General features: G+C 52.9%; 1 protein-coding gene across 2 annotated transcripts in view; it reads left to right on the forward strand.

The window, feature by feature from the left end:
* ADAMTS16 (ADAM metallopeptidase with thrombospondin type 1 motif 16) overlaps positions 1-11,639 on the forward strand; it is a 156,933-nt gene extending 145,294 nt beyond the window's left edge. For both annotated transcript variants that reach the window (XM_010970363.3, XM_074355981.1), the window contains exons 19-23: positions 4,413-4,614; positions 4,748-4,942; positions 5,806-6,030; positions 9,092-9,239; positions 9,964-11,639. In XM_010970363.3, coding sequence (XP_010968665.3) covers positions 4,413-4,614; positions 4,748-4,942; positions 5,806-6,030; positions 9,092-9,239; positions 9,964-10,079 — 886 coding nt within the window. In that variant the 3' untranslated portion in view covers positions 10,080-11,639. The remainder of the gene's footprint in view (positions 1-4,412; positions 4,615-4,747; positions 4,943-5,805; positions 6,031-9,091; positions 9,240-9,963) is intronic.
* The last annotated feature ends 11,048 nt before the right edge of the window (positions 11,640-22,687 follow it).

The following is a 22,687-nucleotide window of genomic DNA, read 5'->3' on the forward strand; positions in this document are numbered from 1 at the left end:
AGACAAGGGCTCTCTATCTTCAAAAATCACACAGTGCCCATCGCATCGGTGCGGCAGCGTGAGAGCCCCCGGACCGCTGAGTTTGGAGCACGTGAGGGTCCATGTTTATAATCACCGAGGACCTTGAAGATCATTTAGGAAAGCAGCAGTGGACGACTGGATTAATGAAAACCAACTTGAAAATTGCGGTGGATATGCCAGTGTTTGGACGTGGTGACCGACTGACCCACTGACGCTGTTGCAAGGTCAGCTTTCACTGTGTTTAGCTCGCATCTCTCTGGAACCAGATCCAGCTGTGGACACTGCCTGCTTGTGGGTTCGCCTTGTGACCCAGGTTCTGCCCGGCCCTTACTCCGCGGTTTCACTGAGTTACGCGCGGCCACTCTGTAGAAGATCAAGTTATTCCTGAAAAGGGAACGGTGTTTAGGGCTTTGTCTTGAAACTTCGAAGAGAATAAACAGAGAAAGAAACTGAAAGTCAATTCTCAAGTGAAGCTAGCCCTTGATGGCAATTCCCGTGCTCTCTGGGAGATGTCCTGATGTGGCTCAGTGACAGCCCTGGGCTGGCTGTGGGTGGCGGTCGGCTGTAAGCAGCAGGCTCTGGTCCAGCCCAAGGTGGCCCTGAGTCTGAACAGCAGCGACAGCACCGTGGCTGCCGGCGAAGGGGGGGTGGCGTGGGGTGTTGCTTCATGACAGCGTGTTTGGCACTAAACCAAGTACCCTCATTGGAAATGTGCATTTTCAAAGGAAACATTAAATAACCAAAACCAAACTGTTACAATTTTTCTAATGGGGAGGGGTAAGTCATTTTATGAGAAACCACTAAAAAGTATTGACTATTAGGGATACTGAATACTGAACAGATGGTGCCAGGAAATCTGGTCTAAACTGCTGAGTGACGGCCATAAACTCCCCGGCCTGTCGGGGCAGCACTGAGAGCTGTGAGGGTGAGCCCTGCCCGGGGGGAGCCCACAGCCGGAGGAAGCACCGTGGCGGCCGGGTGGCTGAGTCCTCCAGGTCTTTCCTGGGAAACCCGACTGATTTGGCTAATACCAGCCACCTGTTTTGTTCTAGTTGGCAGACTTGGGAAAAAACAAAAACAAACAAAAAAAAAAACAGAACAAAGCAGGACAGGTATGGCCGCTGGTTCGCAGAGGAACGCACCTGGTTCTGCTCACGGGGCCCTCGGACATCCTCACAGAAGCCGGCATGGATTTTGACTCTTTCATGAGCCGAAATCAAGACGTCTCCCCAGGGCTCTGCCCGTGAAGCAAAACAGACACTTGGCACTTCCAGAAGCCGCGGGAGCCATCTGTGTTCAGGACGATTACCTAATGATGTGCGTGCGGCTAAGAGGAGGGCAGAGAATGGACCGGCACAGCTTAAACAGCTGAAGCGGGTAGAGGCAGAGGGCTTAACACGGGAGTGTGAAAAGCCTGGGAGAAGCCAGGACGCCTTCGCAGCCCCGGTGTGGACAGACCAGTTACCTTGTAGGAGGCCGCAGGGTTGACAGAGCAAATGTGAGAAGTGGGAGGAAACATAAAAACACCAGGAAAGCAACAGGAGCCTTCAAGTGCAGACTCATCTGCAAAGCCGGTGGCTCAGAGGAGTGTGCGTTATTTACACGGTTTAACGTGAAACTGAAAAAAACACACCACTAATCTTGTTGACACTGAAAAATGGAGCCTTTCCACGGCTGATGTGGAACAATTCCTACACACCCAGCAGTTTCTGTTGATGTGAGTAAAACTTTGCATTACGGTTGTTTAATAATTTTCTTAGAAATATGAGAGAGTCTGTTCATGAGGAACGCTTGGTATAAAATAGTTCCAGGCTTCTACAAACGGAGGTAAGTAAACCCACCAGGGCACAGCTCAGCCTAAAGGCGCCGGGGGCTGGTGCGTCAGGGCTGCCGAGACCCCTGGGGTGGGGTCACTTCCATTCCCGCCCAGGAAGTGTCACCGGGTTCCCTCTCCTTCCCCCACTGCCTCATTTCTCTCTAGAACTTTCACAAGGGTCCAAAAGCAGGCTCCAGAATGATTTAGGTCACAGATCCCTTTGAGAACTCGAGAGAAAGTGCTCGTCATTTTGCTCGGAAATCTTGGAGGCATGACTCACCTGGAACTGGTCCGACTCAGGAGGTGTGTCTCCTAGAGCACGGGACCCAATCCTCTGTGCCTTTATTTCCTTATTCAGATATTCGTATGCACGTTCTGTACTGTGAAATATCAGACGCTGAAAATACGTTCACAAAGTCTTTGCAGCATGAGAAAAATGTGTGTTGTAAACGTGGAATTGTAAAAATGCTGAATTTAAGGGGGAGTGGTGGGTATAGCTCAGTGGCAGAGTGTGGTGTGTGACTAGCATGCACGTGGTCCTGGGTTCAATCCCCAGAACTTCGATTAAAAAAATGAAAAAAATAAAATTAAAAAAAAAACTAAAAAAAAATGCTGAATTTAAAAGTTTCATATACTGTCTGCCTTCAGTCATGTTAAAAATATATATTTACACACACACACATGCACACGCACCCCCACATCACACAGAGAAAGCACCCAAATCAGAGGTGAGGCGTTAATTCCGGATCTTTATCCCTGGGAGGGGTGACGAGCAGCTTCTGCCCCCCTCGTCAGGTCTCTCCCGGTGGAACTTGGCGCATGCACTCCGGACCTCACAGAACCTCTCCTGTCGGTGCGGCGTCTCCGAGAGGCTCTGGAAAGACCCCCGGCCAAGCTTTCTGGCCGCTGCTTTGGCGCCTCAGCCGGTGTGTGACTGTCGGGGCATCAAGTCAGGGAAAAGGATGGAGATCACCAAGCCAAAGGGGCACCACTGGGCATCTTCACAGACTCTTAGTTTTATCTCAATGATCAGGGGACAATCCTGTTGCATCAGCTCAGACTCAGAGATGCTGTGGAACAGAAGGCAGGGCATTCCCGCCCGGGAACCCGAGCTCCTCACAGACTCGGCCGGGGGGGCCTCCTGACAGCTCCCCATGCCCTGCTGTCCCTCCATGTCCCATCACGCCGACAGCTGGACACTGGGCGGTGGGGACCCGTTGCTGGCGCAGGCTGTGGGGGCGGGGGAGGTCTCTGCACTGTCTGAAGGGGGGAGACCGCTGCTCCACCTTCTCCTTGGGGATGATTTTCCACACCCACAAACGCAGAGCGCCTTGGGCCTCAAGTTTCCCATAGAATTTTCAGTTTTTGCTTGAATGCCCTGAACAGGGAGACCACACCAATGTGCGTGAAAATCATCACGTTCTCTTAGAGTCCAAATGGCCGTGTCCTGGAAGGGCCCAAGGCCCTCCAGCCAAAAGGGGCCTCCTTCCGGGACCACGTCTTCCCCTCCCGGCTCTCCCCAACCTGATGGGCCCTACTCCCCCTGCGCCCTCAGCCCTCCTGTGGGGGAACTTGTGCAGAGCCAGCCGAGGGCTACGCAGACACACTCAGGCTTATCTGAGAGCAAACGGTGATGTCAGGCTGAACTGGACCCCACCACCACCACCTCCATCACCTGCCCACATGCTGGTCGACAAGGAATGTGTTTATAACCAGGGGAAAGAAAGGTTGCTTTAAGAGACGTTCTCAAGCATCAACAGCTGCTAACAAATTGAAGATAAGGTGACCAGACGTTATGAGCCTCCTACTGGAAGCCATCACTTTCGAAGTTGTCACAAAAAACAAAAACCTGAATCTGACAAACCCTTTGGGTCCAAACACTAAGTTACAGGAAGTGCAGAGGACAAAGGAGCGTGTTAAGCGACAGCACAGAGATGTAACTTGTGAAGTCCTGAAATCAGCAAAACAGGCCGTGGAGACGCAGTCAGGGGTTGGTTTTTCTGTGACAAATAAACAGCGGAAGAATAAAGACGTTGATGATGCAGTTGGGAGTGGAACATCGGATACTGAACGATAACGGATGATCGTTAAGGTGTTGACGCCATGATGGCATTGTAGTTCTGCTGAAAAACCACAGAATCTTTATCTCCTAGAGGTGTGTACTGAAATATTAACATGTCTAGAATTTGCTTCAAAATACTGAAGGGATGGGAGGGTCATGAACTGATAGTTTTTGAATACAGGTGGATGGGGACTGGGAGGTCCTTTATTTTTGTCTATGTTTGAAATTTTCCCTTTAGGAAAAAGAGGGGAGACAGACACACTGGGTTGAGGGGAGTTATTTCCAATGACAGATGACCCTGAAAGCCAGGGGAGGGGACACATGACAATCAGGAATGCTAATCAGAGGCTTGAGAAGCAGCAGGGGCCGGGGAGGCCGCTGGGACCCTGGAAATAACTGTAGACAGTAAGTGGGGTATGATGCTGGCCAATGCCCATCGCCCCCAACAGATGTGGCCCTCCGCTCCGAAGAGGTGGCATTATCCCTCACCAGAGGTCTCTCTGTTCCCCCCAGTTGGTCCGTGGGGAACTGGAGTGCCTGCAGCCGGACATGTGGTGGGGGCACGCAGAGCCGTCCCGTCCAGTGCACGCGGCGGGCACACTACAAATCGGAGCGGGTCTCGGCCAGCCTGTGTCCTCAGCCCGTGCCCTCCAGCCGCCAGGCCTGCCACACTCAGAGCTGCCCACCCGCGTGGAGCACTGGGCCCTGGGCCGAGGTAACCGGGGCAGGGCTGGCGTGGGGGTGGGAGCCGGGCTCCCCCTGTGGATTCGCACTGGGCCTTGTGGGGCCCGTGGCCTGGGACCCCGAGCCCGATCTGATGCACGCCTGGCTGATCTCTCCCTGCGCAGTGCTCACGAACCTGCGGGAAGGGGTGGAGGAAGAGGTCCGTGGCCTGTAAGAGCACCAGCGCCTCGGCCAGGGCGCAGCTGCTGCCCGACGCCGTCTGCGCCTCGGAGCCCAAGCCCAGGATGCACGAGGCCTGTCTGCTCAGGCGCTGCCACAAGCACAAGAAGCTGCAGTGGCTTGTGTCCACCTGGTCCCAGGTGAGTGCACTGGCCCCTGGTAGGGTGACTGGTCCCAGGTTGGTGCACTGGCCCCAGGTAGGGTGACTGGTCCCAGGTGGGTGCACTGGTCCCAGGTGGGTGCACTGGTCCCAGGTAGGTGCTCTGATTGGGACTGTCATTAAAAGCCGTCTTTCTATGTGTATCCCCGGAGCTGAATCCTTAGGAAGGAAGCAACCTGGGCTGCGTAGCATCTGGGAGGTGCCCAGATAGAAAGTCCTTGCCCTGAGTATTTAACACATTCGGACACACACACGCACACATGCGCACACGCACACACCTCAGTGCTTCTCTCTATCAGTGCTTCTCTCTAGCTGCAGCCCCAGCCCGAGAGCCATCCACAGGGCACACCCGAAGCCAAATCTGAGCATGCGTGTGAGGCCAGTCCTGGGCAGGTGTTGCCCCCAGCAACCTGAAGACATCTCAGCCCAAGGCAGCCAGGCCGGGCCCCGGGACCTTCCTGGGACCTTCCTGGGACCTTCCCCAGGACCTCCGAGCCCGCCTGGTGGCCCAACAGTGTCCTTGGGTGTTAGATTTCATGGCATTCTAATATCAGGTACAGCCCAACATTTTAACTTCCAGCGGAGTGGCAGCTCCGGAATGACCCCTTCACAGTTTCTGATCACCCTGCCTCAGCTCACGCCCCAGCACGAGGCCGCTGTGACCTTGAGGTCTGCCTTTTTTAGGGCAGAGACTGTAACGCCTTTTTAAAATGCCCAGGTGCCACTTAGCAGAATTTGGAATGCCACTGAATGTTCATATAAATGTTCCAGCAGATAGAATCGGGCAGCATTTTGACTCAACCATTTTGTAGAAATCACTCACATCTTTGCTTGTCTTTTTAGTGCTCTGTTACGTGTGAAAGAGGAACACAGACAAGATTCTTAAAGTGTGTTGAGAAGTACGTTTCTGGGAAGTACCGAGAGCTGGCCTCAAAGAAGTGCTTGCACCTGCCGCAGCCCGACCTGCAGCTGGAACGCGTCTGCGCCCCGTTTCCCTGCCCCAAGCACCCCCTGTTGGCTGCCGCAGGCCCCCCGCGGGCCAGCTGGTTTGCCTCGCCCTGGTCTCAGGTAGGGGGGCTGCAAGGCCTGGCAGGGTGGGAGGACGGAGCCGCTGCTCAGCGCTTCAGGTTCCAATGGGAGTGGGGTCCACGTGCTGGGGGGCAGCAGGTGGTTAACTTCCCCCCACACTGCCCTCTGGGCTGCTCCTGCTCCTCTTGTCTTCAAACTGGACACAGCTTTTTAGTTTAGAAATATACGACTCCTTCCCCAGGTGGCATTTAAATTAGAAATTGTTATTTAAGGTATTGGAGCAGGGGACATTGACATTGCAATTACATCCTTTTCAAGCGTTTGCTACTTTAAGTAGATCAAAAAGTATCACTGGCGACACCCTTTGCCCTTCGGTTTCCTTCCGGGTGCAGAGAGCAGGCTTTCCAGCAAGAGGAGGGGGCAGACGACCCAGAAGCTGGGCTGAGTTGTTTCCAGGGCAGAAGCTTCCCTTTCTCCGTCTCCTGAGAAGTGTGGACCAGAGACAGATAGAGGTGGTCCCGGAGACCACTGTCCCCCTGCCAACGGGGAGACTGAGGCTTCTGGAACTGAATCAGGCCAGGGTTCATCCCCCTCTACTCAATTCAGAGACTTAAGGCAAGTCTAGAAAAGAAAAACCAGGTTTACCATTACTTCATTTAAACCAAAACCTAAAGCTCCTAAAAATACATCTCACATAGCTTTCATCAGCCTGAAATAGTCCAGCTGTCTGTCTGGCAAGTCATTTTTATCCTAAGCTGCTTGAAGATCTTATCTAACGGGACTCATCCATTATGTTCCGAGTCCGTAACTTTGGGGAGTAATAACTCAAAGGCGATGTTTGTCAGGAACTCTTGTACCCACGGCTCTGTGCCCTCCAGCTGTGGGAAATTGTGGGGCAGACACGCACGGCCAGTGCCTGACTCAGCTTTGCCCCAGACGGGTTATTCCGGTAATAACGGGAAGACGGCAGGCTCTGTTATTGGACCCGCAGCCTTCCTGGGGTCTCAGTGGCCCTGCTCGTCCCCACGGTGGTGCACAGTTCATGGTGCGTCGCCCGGCAGGACCCATTTCACTCACCTGGGTCGTTCAGGCTTAGCGTCACGGGCTCACGTTCTAACTTGGTCTTGGAAAGTCCTAAGTTTGAACGCCTGCTGGACTATCTGACTCTACGTGACAGAGACCCAGTGTTCCTCAGGGCTGGTGGGAGGGGTTCCTGCCTTGCTCCGGGGTCCTCACCAGGCCCGAGCACACGTTGACCTGGGGACCCTTGGGCTCTGAGAGTCAAGGAGCCATGTCATAGCCGATCAGCAGGGTTTTCTTCCTCAGCAACTACGGCTGCGATGCTGTATCGAACACACGTGTGCACACGCACAGACCCACACATACAGGCGTGCACGTGGACACACGCACGGACACACACAGACGGACACACAGATTCGTGCAGAACACATGGAGACTAGAGCAGGCTTGGTCTGGGTGATTGCGGTCAGTCCATCACAGACCTGCACCCTTGATCCAGCCTCTAATAATGTGCCCTCATCCTCTTCTAATTATGAGGGTGCCCGGAAATAAAAAGCCGTCTGGTTGACGTCGATGGATTAAGGTCGCCGTACGTGCTGCCTGCGTTGGAGGGAGTCTGAATCTGGGACCAATTGAATTTGTACAAAAATTCATTGCATAATTTATTTTTTTAAACAGCTTTATTTTGGTGTAACTACTGTTCAGTAAACTACACATATTTCAGAGGTTCAATTGGATGAATTCTGATAAATGTCTACACCAATGGAAACACCACAGTCAAGATACCTAACATTTCAATCCCTCCCCAGGAGGTGCCAATTTCGATTTCCCAATTTGTCCCTCCCTGCCCTTTTGTCCTTGCTAACCATAAGTTTGTTCTCTGTGTCTGTGACTCTGTTTCTGTTTTACAAAAAAGTGCATTGTGTCTTTTTCTTAGATTCCACATGTAAGTGATATCATATGGATTTGTCTTTCTCTTTCTGGCTTACTTCATTTGGAACAATGGTCTCCAAGTCCATCCATGTTGCTGCATATGGCATTATATAATTTTTTTATGGCTGAGTAGTATTCCATTGTGTAGATACATATATATCCAGTCATCCTTATCCAGTCATCTGTCAATGGACTTGTGGGTTGTCTCCATGTCTTGGCCATTGTACACAGTGCACAGTGCCATTTATGTTTAGAGCAGAAGTCGTAAGGGATACAGCCATTGAGGTCTGTGTTATCCCATCCTAAGCTGAGTAGACGTTTCGTCTCTGGGACAAGTTACAGTGGCTGAAATTCCAGACTTAAAGACGCACCACCGAGGTCCACAGAAGGTGATAAATAAAGGGAGAGACTCGTGGAGCTCTTATCTTTAAGCAAGCCTTTAGCTGACCCCCTCCCCCGTGCACCAGGGTATCCACAGTGCCATCGGGTGCTTGTGTACATTCTTAACATTCTTGAGCCAGCAGCCTTGTTGGGGCACAATTGCCCTGATTCAGCCTAGACCCTGAGTAGCTTTCTTTGGGGGCAGATGAATTGCTGTGGGTTTGGGTCCCTCCAGGTTTCTTGCCCTCAGGGGACCTCACAGGGGCCCTCTGCTGTGGTCTGTGAGGTGCGCACCTGGCCAGTTGGTGAGAGGGGGTCTGACTGGGCTCCGTGCCTCAGTGTGTGGGGGCCTCAGCCTCAGGAAACAGCGCTCCCTAGAGGGTGTGAATGAGCCGGGCAAGTGGCCACCTCCAGGCACCCGGGGTCCCTGCACGTGGGGTCAGAAAGGGCTTAGTGTCAACATGTCTCTGCGGGACTCGGCCTGTCCAGCTTTCCCAGTCTGGGCGCCGGAAAGCCTGGCTTGGTGATGGCATTCCACGATTCCAGACCCACAGCCTGTATCCCCAGATATGTGTCACTTTTGGGGTCCATCCGACCCTTGATGACTCAAAAACACTCAGTGTCCATACCTGGGATTAATCCAGAATCTGGTCAGCACCCCACAATCGCAGGGAGAGGCCCCCTTGAGTGGTGGAGAGGGCAGCTTGGAGGCGAGGGGTGGCCAGAGGCCGAGGGGGCCCGGGGTGACCGTCGCTTGTTTCCGCAGTGCACGGCCAGCTGTGGGGGCGGCGCGCAGACGCGGTCCGTGCGGTGCCTGGCGGGCGGCCGGCCGGCCTCGGGCTGCCCCGTGCACCAGAAGCCCGCAGCCTCCCAGGCCTGCAGCACTCACTTCTGCCCCATCGCAGAGAAGAGAGGTGAGTGTCAGCTTGCCCTTGGCGTTTTGGGTGGGGCTGTCACGTTTCTGAGGCGGTTCTTAAGGGGGCTGTGCAGAGAGGTGCCCACTGGCCAGAGGGTCTCGTGTCCGCTACCCTGGACCCCTCTTCATCTCCTCCAGTTTTCCCCCAAAGTGGCCCACAGAGCAGACCCCTCGCGTCTCACGCCTCCCCACACACGGCACGGGAGGCTGTGAGGTCGGTCTGGCTTTAGGAAGGCATGGCTGCCGTTGCAGGGCAGTGCTGCCCACGCCCACTCCACTCAGAGAGGGCAGTCTGAAGCAGAGCAGCCTTTGCCCAAGTTCGTTCTTGGGGTGCTCTCTAAGCGCCGTCCCTGTGCACATGCCCTCAGTGCCTGGGCTGTTTGCAGGGACCAGGCCTATCTGCCTGTCAAGGTTTCTGGAAGAGAAAATGGAGCTGGAGGAGCGTGAGTGGTCGGGCTCCATCAGGGACGCGACAGTTGGAGTCCAGGCCACAGAGGGCCGTTGTCTCGGGCGGAGGGTGGTTACGTGGGTGGGTTTAGCGCAAGAAGGAGACAGTGTCAGCTTTGCAGGGGCCTTCCAAGAAGGGTCCTGTGAAGTCAGCACGACGCCCCAGCCCCCCGTCGGCAGCTTCAGGGAGATGACGGGTATACCTCGCTCTGCCCGAGTCACTAGCCGGGGCAGCAGACACGGGAAGGGGACTGACGGGGGCTGCTGGCTTTCAGGTGCCTTCTGCGAGGACCGCTTCCCCTGGTGCTCCCTGGTGCCCCAGCACGGGGTGTGCAGCCACCACTTCTACAGCCAGCAATGCTGCAGGACCTGCTCCCGATCCAACCTGTGAGCCGCGTCAGCTGCTTCCCGGGAACAGGAGCTACCGTCTCCAGCACCAGTGAGGCAGATGGAAGCCGGAGGGAGGAAAACCATGTCGCGGGCTCTTCGACATGACCGCGTGTGCATGTGTGTGTGACTGGTGTGTGCGAGCGCATCCCTAGGTGCACACAGATATGCTCTCGGGGAGGGGGAGCTGTGAAGCCGGGCCTCGGGTGCCCTGCCCAGCAGGCCGCTGCACACCCAACGTGCTGCCCCTGGCCGGGCGGAGCCTCGTCTAAGAAGGCAGGCCCAGAAGGGAGGAAGAAGAACTGAACATCTGACCCCACACTGCGGATGCCCACCCCCCACTGCGGATGCCCGCTGCCCGCCTCCCCCTACCTGGAGGCCCCTTCCCACCTGGAGGCGGGATGAGCTCCAGGCTCCAACCCAGACCCTTTCTCTGCATGGGGCCTGGGGCCCCGACCAGACTGGGTGTCGCTCTGGGGGGCACCAGCCCAGCCGGGGGAGCTGGGCTCCGTCCCGAGTGGGGAGCTCGCCTCTGGACTCCCTGCTGCGGTGCTCTGTCCCTTTCAGCCTCATGTGCTGGAGGAGAGAATTTTCATATTTTATGTTTTATCTTTCTCAGTTATTTACAAGTGAGTGTTCCAATTTAAACCCATTTCTTAATGCTTCTCTGTTTCAAATGTCAGAATTACAGGTGGTGCCAGAATCAGAGACTTACCAGTTACAGCAAAGCCCTGCGGACCGACTGAGGGCTCGTGGACGGTCCCAGTCGGGCAGGCGTCAAGTGATGACCTGGGAGCCCGGGTTTTGTGTTTGTATGTCGCGGGGTTTTTAAAAAATTTTCTTCTGTAAATTTAGGTTGTTTCTGTAACACCCATTCAGAAGGAAGGCTGGCGATTTCCCAAGGGCAGGCTGCACGCGGGCCTCCGACATTCTCCCGCCAGCGTGCACGTGGCTGTGGTCTTTCCTGTGCTGTGATCTCCACGCCAAACGGCGCCTGGATATTTATATTTGCTGAAGTTTTATAATAAATTTTATACTGGGCAGCGTGCTTCTGAATGGCTCATGATTCTTCACTAGGTTGGCTCTGAGATCCGAGGGCTGGCATGGACAGTGGGGAACCGGCCTCACAGAGGGAGAGATCCGGGTAGAAAGAGCTGGAACAGGCGTGAGGAGGAGTGGCTCTGAGGGCAGAGGCTTCGGGGAAGTCGGCTGGCGAGCGGGGCGGTGGCGGCCAGTGAAGGGTGGGCGGGGCCACCGGGCCACGGAGTTTTCTGCAGTTTCCCCTGCAGTCCGGGGGGAGCAGGTGCAGCCCTGATGAATTAAAAGGCGGCCTTGAGCCTGCGATCCCTGCTTCATCAGTCAGTGTTCTCTAGAGATACACACAATAGGCTACGTACAGAGAGAAGGGGGTTTCGTTTTAAGGACTCGGCTCACGTGATCGCAGGGCTGGTAAGTTCGGAATCTGGAGGGCAGGCACGGGCCGGAAGTCCAGGCAGGAGTCGATCCACCATCTTTAGCCTGAGTTCTGCAAAGCAGCAGGCTGGCCACTCAGGCAGGGTTTCTGTGTGACAGCCTTGAGGCCAAATTCCTTCTTCTCAGGGAAACTGCTGTGTTTGTTCTTGGGACCTTCAGCTGATAGGGTGAGGTCAACCCTGTTCTGGAGGGCAATTAGCTTTAGTCAAAGTCCACTGATTTAAATGTTGAATGTTCAGCACATCGAAAACACACCTTCACAGCAACATCCAGTCTGGTGTTTGACCAACGCGTAAGCATCAGAGCCCAGCTAAGTTGATGTGTAAAATTAACCATCACACCTCTTCCCTGTGGATCGGATTAAGCCAGCCCTCACTGGGGACTCAGAAAAACTGCAGCTGCCCGGGGATTACAGTGGACGCTGCCCCCACAGAGCCCCAGGGGCCACAGTGCAGGTTCTGGCGTGGTCAGCCTCACTCACCCTCCAGCTCCCTGGCTTGCAGGTAACACGAGGTGCTGGTGTAGCACAGCCAGCCCTGCACCACCCCCACCAGCCCTTGGGTCCACCCCGAGGGAGACAGTCCCAGCCCCTTGTCGCTGGCCTGGCTCTGTGAAGGACGCAAAGTGGCCAGGCGTGGTCCTGTCTTTAAGGACTTGTTTCACCAGGAAAATAACATCGGGCCCCAAAGTGCTGCATTACAGACAGGGACAGGCAGAGGAGAGGGAGATGTGCCCCTGTGGGGAGGGGAGCGATAGACCACAGAGGGCAGCCTTCAGTCTGGACCCTTAACGTTGGGAAAAGCTGGACCAGAGGAAGGATGCAGAACAAAACTCAAATCTGCAAGCAGCTCTGCCCTGGAGGAAGGCGGAAGGACCACCTCCCCCACCGGCCTATGTTTTGCAAAATGCTCTGCAAGAAAGTTTTGTAGCAACCGACTGAGGTTGAAGGCCAAATGTAAAGGAGGCTGCATTTTGATGTGTGATTCAGGTGCCCTTCTGCGGTTGCTGCAAGGGGAGGGGTGATGTGAATGGGATGATTGCTATCGCCCTGGAGGGGACACAGTTCCAGCCCGAGGCTGCCCCGCCCATCTCAGCACATTTTTTTCTACTGAGAGTGTGAAGGAAAAACCGGGCAGGTCTGACAAGATAACTCACAGGTCTAGGAATGTGAAGGAGAGGCTGGGCTGGGCTAACAAGTCTAAGTATTGGAATACTGATCTGAGTTCTGCTGGACTAACTTGTAAATCTAGGTTAATTAGTGTTGGTTTGCTGTTTATGTGTTTTTGCTAGCCAGCTGGATTTTCAAAGATACATATCTGGCTTTGGAATGTTGGTTTGCTGCCTCCCCGCCTCCACTTTTGTGATGATAATGCTGCTAAAGCTGTTCCATGCCTATTGGCCGAATACCCCAAGCTTGTACTTTACCCTATAAAACCTCACGTGCACATCTTGAAGGTGCTCAGAGCTTCGGAGCAGAAGCCCCTCTGAGCCCGCCGGCGTAATACATCTGAGTACTCCAACCCTCCGAGTGGTGCTTGTTTCTTGACTGTCCTGTCGTTTCCGTAACAAGAGTATCACTGATTTCAGCATCAAAATTACGGTTGAAAACATGAAATTATCATTCTGTGCTTCCCACACGTCTTTTTTATTCATAGAACTTACACAGCATTCTATAATAAACTCTGATTTCCTCTGCTGAACCCTAAAACTGGTGGTCAAATCACAAGCTTGGGGCCACAAACGCGCCCCCTCCCTCCCCGGCAGGAGGTTCTTGTTCTTTGAAAGGGCCTGTTTGTGAAGACATGAGGAAGTTGGCGATAGCGAAACTCAGCTTGTACACGGCAACCCTTCAACAGGGTCATAAATTCAGATACTTTAAAATAAGTCCTGTGAATGAAAAACACTGCAAACCATATCAGTAAACAAGGAATGCTGAAGCCATCAAGTCATCAGCGGCTGCCGCCACCCCCCAGTGCAGACAAGCCTGCAGCCCAGCCTCTGCAGCCACTCACAGTGGTGCCCTCTGAGGGGACCCAGAATAAGAAAGGACAGGATACTGGCCCTAAATAGCTAGGTGCTTGTCAAAGGAGTGAATTCAATGAGCCCAAATGTTTGCTTCCTCCCATAAAAAGAAAAGCACTAAATTCTTTAACTTGAGATGCCTGATTCTCTTCAGATAACAAGTAAGCTTTTATTGTTCCAACTACCTGGTCTTTGTTGTAAAGCTCCGGTATAGCCCAGCTCCTCCCCTACCTCTTCGGAGCAGTCCGTCAGAGCCACCTGAGAGGCTGTCATCCCGGCTCGAGTCCTCCTGCCAAATAAAACATAACTGTCAACTTTTAGGCTGCGCATTTATTTTCGTCAACAGTCCCTTTGGGCAGAGCAGTCGTCCTAGAAAGTGGTTCTCCCACTGCTCAGAGGAGGACAGGTCGGATCTGAGGACCGCAGCCCAGTCAAAGGCCAGTGACCGAGGAATCCGGTTTCTCGCCTTGGGTTTCAGCCTCGGGCGCTAGTTTCCTCTGTGGCTCTGTAATCATCCACCCGCTTGGCGATCATGACACCTGACTTGAGACCTGCAGTGTCTCAACCTGGGGGTCTCAAGTTAAGACCCTGACCTGCCAGGTTGCTGGTTGTCTCAGGTGAGCAGAGTCACTGGGTCGAGCAGAGATAGCACCAGGATGATGCTTTGCCTGGAACCAAACCCAGCTTTGCTCGGTGCAGAGATGAGGGACTGAAAACACAAGTTTGTGAAGTCAGAGCCCTGTTTTATCTCTGCACACACACTCAGACACGCAGATGCAACGAGTACTTGGCTGTGTATTTGAAATGAGGTTTTGTTCACAGCAATTCCTTTTAACTTTGTTTCAACTCAAAAAAATGCCTTTTTATTACATACTCCAGCAAGTCCTGTTTGCTAGTTTGCAGATGAGAACAGGATGGCTCTGGAGAGGGCAGAAGGACCCACGCGTACAGGGACAGCAGGGCAGGACATGGGGCCTCAGCCCCACACACGACACACGGCTTCACTCACGCTCCGTTCAGTCTCCCCCAGGTGAGAAAATGCCTTCGCTTACCCCACTTGCCGGAGGCCCTGGCGCTGCCGGGAGCGGGGCAGCGGGGCCACACCCTCGGCGGTCCGAATCACTGAGGCCCCAGGTCTGCACCAGCTTCGCGAGGGGCAGCTTCTCCCCGGCTGGGTCCCAACATGGCCCGCACCCTCGGTGTCCCCGCCCAGGCCCAGATTCCTTTCGGTTAGATTCCTCCTGCCCCGAGGCCCCCGTTGAGCATGAACACCAGTGTCTCGAGGCACAGAAAGGAGATGGGGTGATGTGCTTTGTCACTGATGCTACCGTTCATTCAGCATGCAGACACTACACACCAACTCTGCCCCTCAGGCTGGTGGCTGCGGGACACCCTCAAGGTCTCCAGACTCACAACAACAAAGGCTCATGTCTGCCTCGTGTGCCTGGTGGCTGCCCCTCGCCTGTGGGTCTGCTCTGGGCGTTTTCTTCAATCCCAAGTCAGCGCCCCATCCAGGCGATACGGTCCGGACGGCAGAGGGGAGCAGGGCAGCAGCTGCGGGTACTGGGGGCCGCCTCTAACCGCTTCTGCCCGAACAGGCCCCGGGTCACTCGCACTCATGCCCCACCATCCAGAGCAAGGCGCACAGCGAAACCAAGGTGGATGGGGCGGGGACCGGACCTCCTCCCCCAGGGAGGCCCCGGGCAGACAGCAGCGGTGGGTGTGCGCTGCAGGTACTGAGAAGGGCGTGGCTACGTCAGAACGGCCACACCCTCCCACACCCTGCGCCACACCTACTACTACAGGCCACACGTGCCTCCACCCTCACTGGAAACTAACGAAGGCCCCTTCCCTTCAGGCTGCTGCAGTGTGACGGTCCTTGTGTTAACACCTGCGTGATAGTGGCCAAGCCAGTTCCCCTCTCTGGCTGCTGGGTTTACTGTCCATAAAACAAAGCAATTAGATCTTTCAGGTTCCCTCAAAATTCTGGGATGTCCTCCCTTCCATTTCCCCTGTCATTCAACGAATCCTTGACCAGAGTCATGAATCAGCCCTGAGCGCATCTCATCTGGTGTAATCTGGCCAGACAAAGGGCGGTCCCTGCTCTGCGGGAGAAGCAGATGGAAGGGCTCTGGGGAAGCTCTAAGGAGTGCTTGGCTGGAGCCTCCTGAAATCCGGACACCCACATGGATGCATTCGCAGACCCCAGGATGGGCAGGGCGTTCTCCAGGGGCTGGTGGCTCGAGTCCAGACCAGTGTCCAGGGCGACGGGCCCACCTGGCAACAGAGGAAACCAAAGGCCATGCTGAGGCCCCTCCTGCCAGGTCTGCAGCAGGAGCTGTCCCCGGGCCCACGTGCCACCTGGCAGAGGTCTGGCTGCCGTCCCAGTTTCCAGAGAGGAAACTTGAGCAGAGAGGCCCAAGGCTCCCACCTGAGTCACATCCAGCCATTAGTTCTTCTTCTGACCTTGGGTTTGATGGTTGGTCCTGGCAGCCGACTCCCAGCTGAGGGTCTGGGGTGGCTTCAGAAAGCACGAGAGCTGGAATGACCCCCACGCCCGGGCCCGGCGGCGGAGAGGTGAGCAGCCTGCCGGGAGCCTGAAGGCCGGGGAGCATGTCCTGCTGCTTTGTTTGCTTACCTGGCCGTCACCACCTTCTCAGGATGCCAGCCTCCCCAGGAAAACCGGCTCAGACCATCGGGGTGCAGGTGCAGGCCGCCACCTCCAGTTCATTTCACCGTGTGACTCTGTGCCACAGTGGGCCACTGCTCCCCCGTCCCCTCCAGGCGGAGCACCAGGCCTTGCCACAGGGGCTGGAAGGTCAGAGCGCTGTCCACTCGGAGGAGGCCTCCTGCACGAGCCGATGGGGCCCTGCCTGTCCCAACACGATGCTGGGATCCAGGGCCTGACGGGAAATGGGCCGAATGCTTGTTTAGCATTAACTCTCTCCCCTGGTTTTTGAGTGCGCCCAACAGTTCTGGAATGTGCTGTATTTTGTCCCAGTCTGTAGCTTTCCAGGTTGTTCATAGACCCTTGGATTCCCTAAAACCCCCTCCTCCAACACATTGCTTGCTACGGACTAAACTGTATGTCCCCTCCTCCCACCAAATTCATATATTGAAACCCTAACCTCCGATGTGACCGTATGTGGAGACGGAGCCTGTGAGGGGATAATTAAGTTTAGATGGGGTCATAGGGTGTGACCCTAATCCCATAGGACTGGTGTCCTCATAAGAAAAGAAAAAGGCACCAGAGAGCCATTCTCTCTCTCTCTCTCTCTCTCTCTCTCTCTCAAACACACACACGCACACACACTTGTCTGTACGTGTCAGGGTGGGGAAACGAGAGAATACTGTAAAATTTGCAAAAAACCAACCAAGTTATTTTTGACTCTTTCCCTAATCTCAGAAAGAGATACAAAATCATTTTCTTATTCTTTCTGTCTTTTCACCTTTGCCTCAGATCAGTTCTGGGCAAATCTGAATGAAGAAAGACGGCAGGAAGGAAAACAAGAAAACTCGTGGGATCTTTAGAGACTCACGGCCAAGCAGGCATTACGGTTCACGTTGGACGTTTCATCAGGACGGAGCAGCCCGAGCGAACAGTTTGAAAGCAAACACACACGACTGTTCTGTGATCCTCATAGCAGAGCACAGAGTGTGAGGACTGCCTCCAACACGGGGCGTGCTCTTCAGTTTTGTGGGAAATGAAGCCACAGTAAATTAACAGAAAGGGTCATCTCAGCATCAGTCCTTCTCCGGCCGCTCCGTCCACAGCAGGAGGGGCTCCTCTGCCGTCATTACCGTTTACAGGAGCCCCTTTCTTCCGCCTGCAGGTGGAGGTCAGCCTCCACGCTTGCCCGAGGCCTGGGGCCCACGCACTCTGGGCTTTCTGACGGGTTCCAGCCTCAGACAGTGTTTAATCTGTCAGCCCTCCCTGTGTGCTCATGGCTCTCCCAGCTCAGGGAGGAAGAATTTTCTTTTCTTTCTTTTTTTTTTTTTTTTTTTTTTTGGAAAGACTATAGGATTGAGCTGCAGATCAAGGGAACCAGGGTGCAAGGCTGCATGTGGGTTACGTCAGCCCTGTGTCTGGTGGGTCATGGGGTTGCAAGGCCTCCGTGTGCAGGGCCACTCGAGGGCCTGCAAGAGGCTTCCAGCCCTGGCCCGGATGGGGTCCCGTCTTAGACTCCAAGTTAGAGGGCAGTCTTTCTGCCATGTCCCCTACATAATTGTTCAGCCTGTTTCCCCCATTTTCACCATGGTAACATGGTGATTTTGGAAGCTGAGTTCACCTTAATATTTTTGCCTACTGTAGGTCCAACTGAGTCAAAGTTGTAGAAAAACCAAACCCCATTGTGATTCCACGTGGGTCCTCCGGGAAGGTCCTGGGCCTCCTCGAGTGCTCAGCCACAGGGCTCCCCGCACCTCTGTTGTTCTCCGGGGTCACCTCTCGGGAAGGCACAGCCCGTCCATGGTCTCTGCCTTATCTCCAGCCTTGGAAACTTTCTCCCTCCAGTCTCCATCTGAGTCCATCTAGGTGGCCATCACAGGACACCATGGGCCGGGGCTTCTATCTCAGCTCTAGGTGCTGGGAAGTCCAAGGTCAAAGTGCAAGCAGATCTGGTGTCTCGCCTCCCGGCTTGCAGACAGCCTCCTGGCCGTGTCCTCACCTGGCAGAGAGGGCGCCGGCCTCTTCCTCTTCTTGAAAGGACCCTAATTCCTCCAAGGGAACTGCACCCTCTTAACCTCATTCAAAGTCACCTCCCAAAGTGTCCCCACCCCACTACCAGCACACAGAGGATCTAGACCCCACATATGAACTAGGTGGGGGCACAGACACTCAGTCCACAGCAGCCCCTGAGATGTGTCCCCCCAGGGGTCCGGGCAGAACTGCCAACACGTCATGCCAAACACGCGCCCGAGGACCCCTCCCCGCCCCCTCCAACACCACTGCTTCTCTGGGAAGCCACCTCGCACCTCAGTCACCCACTGGTACTTCTGGGGGGTCCCCCAAACACACTCTCTCCTGTCCTCTCACACAGAACAAGCCGCTTTAACCTTCAGTTGGACTATCCTCAGACCTGCCTGACTCAGAGATGCACGCATTCACAGAGGAAGTGGTTTCCGTGACCACAGAGCTCCTTCCTCAGTAACTTCCTTACACATTTTACAAATATCATAAATGGACAAATTTGTACCAAGTGGAAGAACAAACTATCTTCCAAAGAGATTCTAATTCTCTTGCAAGTTTGTATAGGGGGCGGGGGGCAGGGGGGTTGGTTGGGGAATCACTGAGGAAAGAGATATGTGCTTTGAGACTAGTGTTCTGTCAGCGAAACAGCAGGTGCAGGTGGATAACGAATACTAGCTATTTAATAAAGATGAGCTGAAATTAAACGGAATCACCCAAATTATGAATCCGTGCCGACAAAGCTTTGTGAGGAGAAGGCATCGCATGGGTAGCTGTGTGCTGGGTCCTGCTTCCTCTTGAAAAGTGAATACATAAGAGATATGAAAAAGCTTTGAAAAGGCGAAGCCCTACAAAATGTAAGACACAGTTATGACAGAGTCCGCACGCCCCAGGCATGACTCATCACCACGTTAAACAGCAGTCTTTGTGTGCGCAGCTCCAATCTCGCTGAGTCTCTCCTCGGTGGTGTCTCCTGACAAAGGGAAACACAGCCACTCACAGAGACACCTGTCCCTCTCCCCTCCTCGACCGCACCATCTCACTGCCCAGGGCTCGCTGCACAGTGAATGTGACAAGGAGACGCTAGTGTTCTTTCGTAACACAGAGATAAGCTACAAGTAAAGAAAAACCTGCTTTCCCTGCAGGTTGCTGTCAGCCACTGTGCGCCGGGGTCTCCGTCCACAGGAGATATTCTTTCGTGGACCTCAGATCAGGGCCCGTGAAGCAAGTGTGCACACACCCTTCAGTGCTCAGCAGTCTGTCTGGCGTGCCAGGACCACAAAGCTTGCGGTCACAAAGCCCAGGAAACTCTTCCTTCCAGGAATCTACCCCAATTCTTTCTTCTGTTTCCCTTCCTTTCAGCCCTTTCTCCCCACCCAAAGTCATGTAAGAAATTCAACCTTTCAAATTTCAGCTGTGAGGTTAGATAACATTGCCCCCAAAATCACCAGAGGTTCAATGAGCTTTTAGATAAACCCATCCAGTCCAGTTCATCACTAACTCCATCTGAGCTCCCACGGTTAACTAGTGTGTACGATCCACCCCTGTCCTGAGCTGCTTTCTGATCTTATTGTGGAATAAGTGTCACGAACGTAAAGCGAAGAGCATCCGGCGTAAGAGGGAGAAGAGAGAAACACCGAGCTGAGCACGTGCAGGTTAAAGCTGTGGTGCCCACACTGAGTTTGGGGTGAGGGAAGAAAAGGAGCCACTTATCAGATCAGGGGGGAAATGCTGGGGTCTGGAGCAAAGGTTTGAGACCCTCCAAGCTGATGCCACAACGTGAGCAAAAGAAGCCAAATATGAAAAGTGCCGGTAACTGCCGGAAACAGGCACAGGGCTGTGCGCGCAGCTGGAAGGGAGGCGGAGAGGGGTGGACGGAGGCGGGGCTGGAACTGGCTTCAGCGGCAAAGTCCAACTCTTGCCCCATCATCCAGCGAGGGTCCGATGGTTCAGGGAGCTGAGTCCTGTGACGTAGGTGGGACCACAAGGGAGAAGTCCATTCTCGATGTGGTGCAGGACTGCACGGAACGGGCCATCAGTGAGAAAGCGAGGAGTGAGTTACGGGAAGCAGAGGACGGAAGCACCGAGGACAAGATGAACCGCCCACCCCTGCTGAGCACCCGGGACAGCGCTGCGGGAGGACGAGGGGAGGGTTCGGGCAGCCCCGCTCGTCTCATCACGGGGGACCCAGGGCTACTGCACGGACCACTGATCTGACCCTTTTTCTTCTGGAATCTTAATTCTCCTGCATTGCTTATGTGACTGATGGTTTCTCAAGAAGTACTAAATGAAATTTCTGGGATTTTTCTTTAAGCTGATAATGACTTTGTTATTTTGTTTTGTTTTGTTTTAAGAGTCAGGGTTTCCCAAAGTAGATGCCACTGCATTCACTGGGGACAGGATAAATCTGTACTGTGAGTGATGGTTCTGCCCATTGTGGGATTTAGTGCCATGTGCCCTGGCCCCAAATGAACGCCAGCCTTGCCCCTCATTGGTGCTGACAAACAGAAATGCTCCACACATTCCCAGGGCTCCTGGGGTGGGGGCGTCATTCTGCTAAGGGCAGATGCAAGCATGGCTAACACGAGCCTGCCCTGAGCTCAGGCGCCCACTTCCAGCCCAGGGGGCTCCATTCTCATCCATTCAGAGAAAAGGGGAGAGGGGTGCAGGGAAATAAATAAGTAATTACACTTCAGTAATGAAAGTATGTAAAATGCCAAGTCCAGAAGCCCCACAGGTGACAGAGGAGGCCTGGAGCGGCTTCACCACAGGAAAGACTGGAATTGAGTTTTAAATGGCAAATTGGAGACTGGAGTTTCAGGAGTGGCACAACATGCAAAAGGGCATAGGGTCACTGTAAAATATGTGTTTCCTTACACAAGACACACTGGAGGGTTTTTTAAGCACTTAGCATGTGTCTATTTTCAAATTATTTGAACATAACAGTTAAAATCAACCAAAATATTAAGAGACACTGTCCAGTGGAAATCACCAGAAATGACTCTGATGGAATTCTGAAGTTAGAAAAAAGTCAGATCATAGATTTTAAAATTTTTAATTTACATTAAAATTTCAACCAAGACAGTTCAATGGAGAAGAGCAGTCTTTTCAACAAACGGTGCTGGGACAAGAGACAGACAGATGCAGAAGAACGAAGTTCAACCCCTACCTCACATCATATACAAAGACTAACTCAAAATGGATCAAACACCTGCACATAAGAGCTAAAACTATAAAACGTTTAGAAGATATTAATCTGTATGATCTTAGATTTGGCAATAGTTTCTTAGATATAACACAAAAAGCACAAGCAATCAAAGGAAAGAAATAAATAAATTAGATGTCATCAAATTTATAAGCATTCTTTACATCAAAGAACATTATCAAGAAAGTGAAAAAGCAACTCAAAGAATGGGAGAAAGTATTTTCAATTCGTATATTGAAAAAGGTCTAATATTTAGAATATATAAGAAACTCTAAGCAATTCAACTACTTAACAATAAAAATACAAATGAATCCATTTAAAAATCAGTAAAGAATTTGAAAAGATTCCAAGCAAAATATACAGATGGCCAATAAGCCCATAAAAAGATGTTAAGTATCAATAGTCATCAGGGAAATGAAAATCAAAACCATAATGAGACAGTACATCTCACTCACTAGAGTGGCTACTATGATTTAAAAAAACAAAAAGAAAGAAAGAAAGAAAAAAGAAAAGAAAGAAATAAACATAGACATAGAATACAACCTTGTGGTTGCCAAGGGGAAGGCAGGTGGGAAGGGACAGGCTGGGAGTTCAAAATCTGTAGATACTGACAGGCATATGCAGAACAGATAAACAAGATCATATGGTATAGCACAGGGAAATGTATACAAGATCTTGTGGTAGCTCACAGCAAAAAAAAAGTGACAATGAATATATGTGTGTTCATGTATAACTGAAAAATTGTGCTCTACACTGGAATCTGACACAACATTGTGAAATGTCTATAACTCAATAAAAAATGTTAAGGAAGAAAGGAAGAAAGAAAGGAAGAAAGAAAGGAAGGAAGGAAGGAAGGAAGGAAGGAAGGAAGGAAGAAAGAAAAAGAAAGAAAGAAAGAAAGAAAGAAAGAAAGAAAGAAAGAAAGAAAGAAAGAAAGAAAGAAAGAAAGAAAGAAAGAAAGAAAGAAAGAAAGAAAGAAAGAAAGAGAGAAAGAAAGAAAGAAAGAAAGAAAGAAAGAAAGACAAAATACCCAGTGATGGGGAGGATGTAGAGAAATTAGAACCCTGCGATCTTGCTGGTGGGGATATCTAGTTTCAGCCACTAAGAAAAACCCCTGGGCCTGGGCGTTTCCTCAAAAAGTTAAACATGGAATTGCCATGCAGGGGAGGGAAGACTTAGCTCCGGGGTGGAGCGCGGGGTTGGCAGGCACGAGGTCCTGGGTTCG

Source organism: Camelus bactrianus, chromosome 3 (genome assembly GCF_048773025.1).
Source record: "Camelus bactrianus isolate YW-2024 breed Bactrian camel chromosome 3, ASM4877302v1, whole genome shotgun sequence".
Taxonomy (NCBI): domain Eukaryota; kingdom Metazoa; phylum Chordata; class Mammalia; order Artiodactyla; family Camelidae; genus Camelus; species Camelus bactrianus.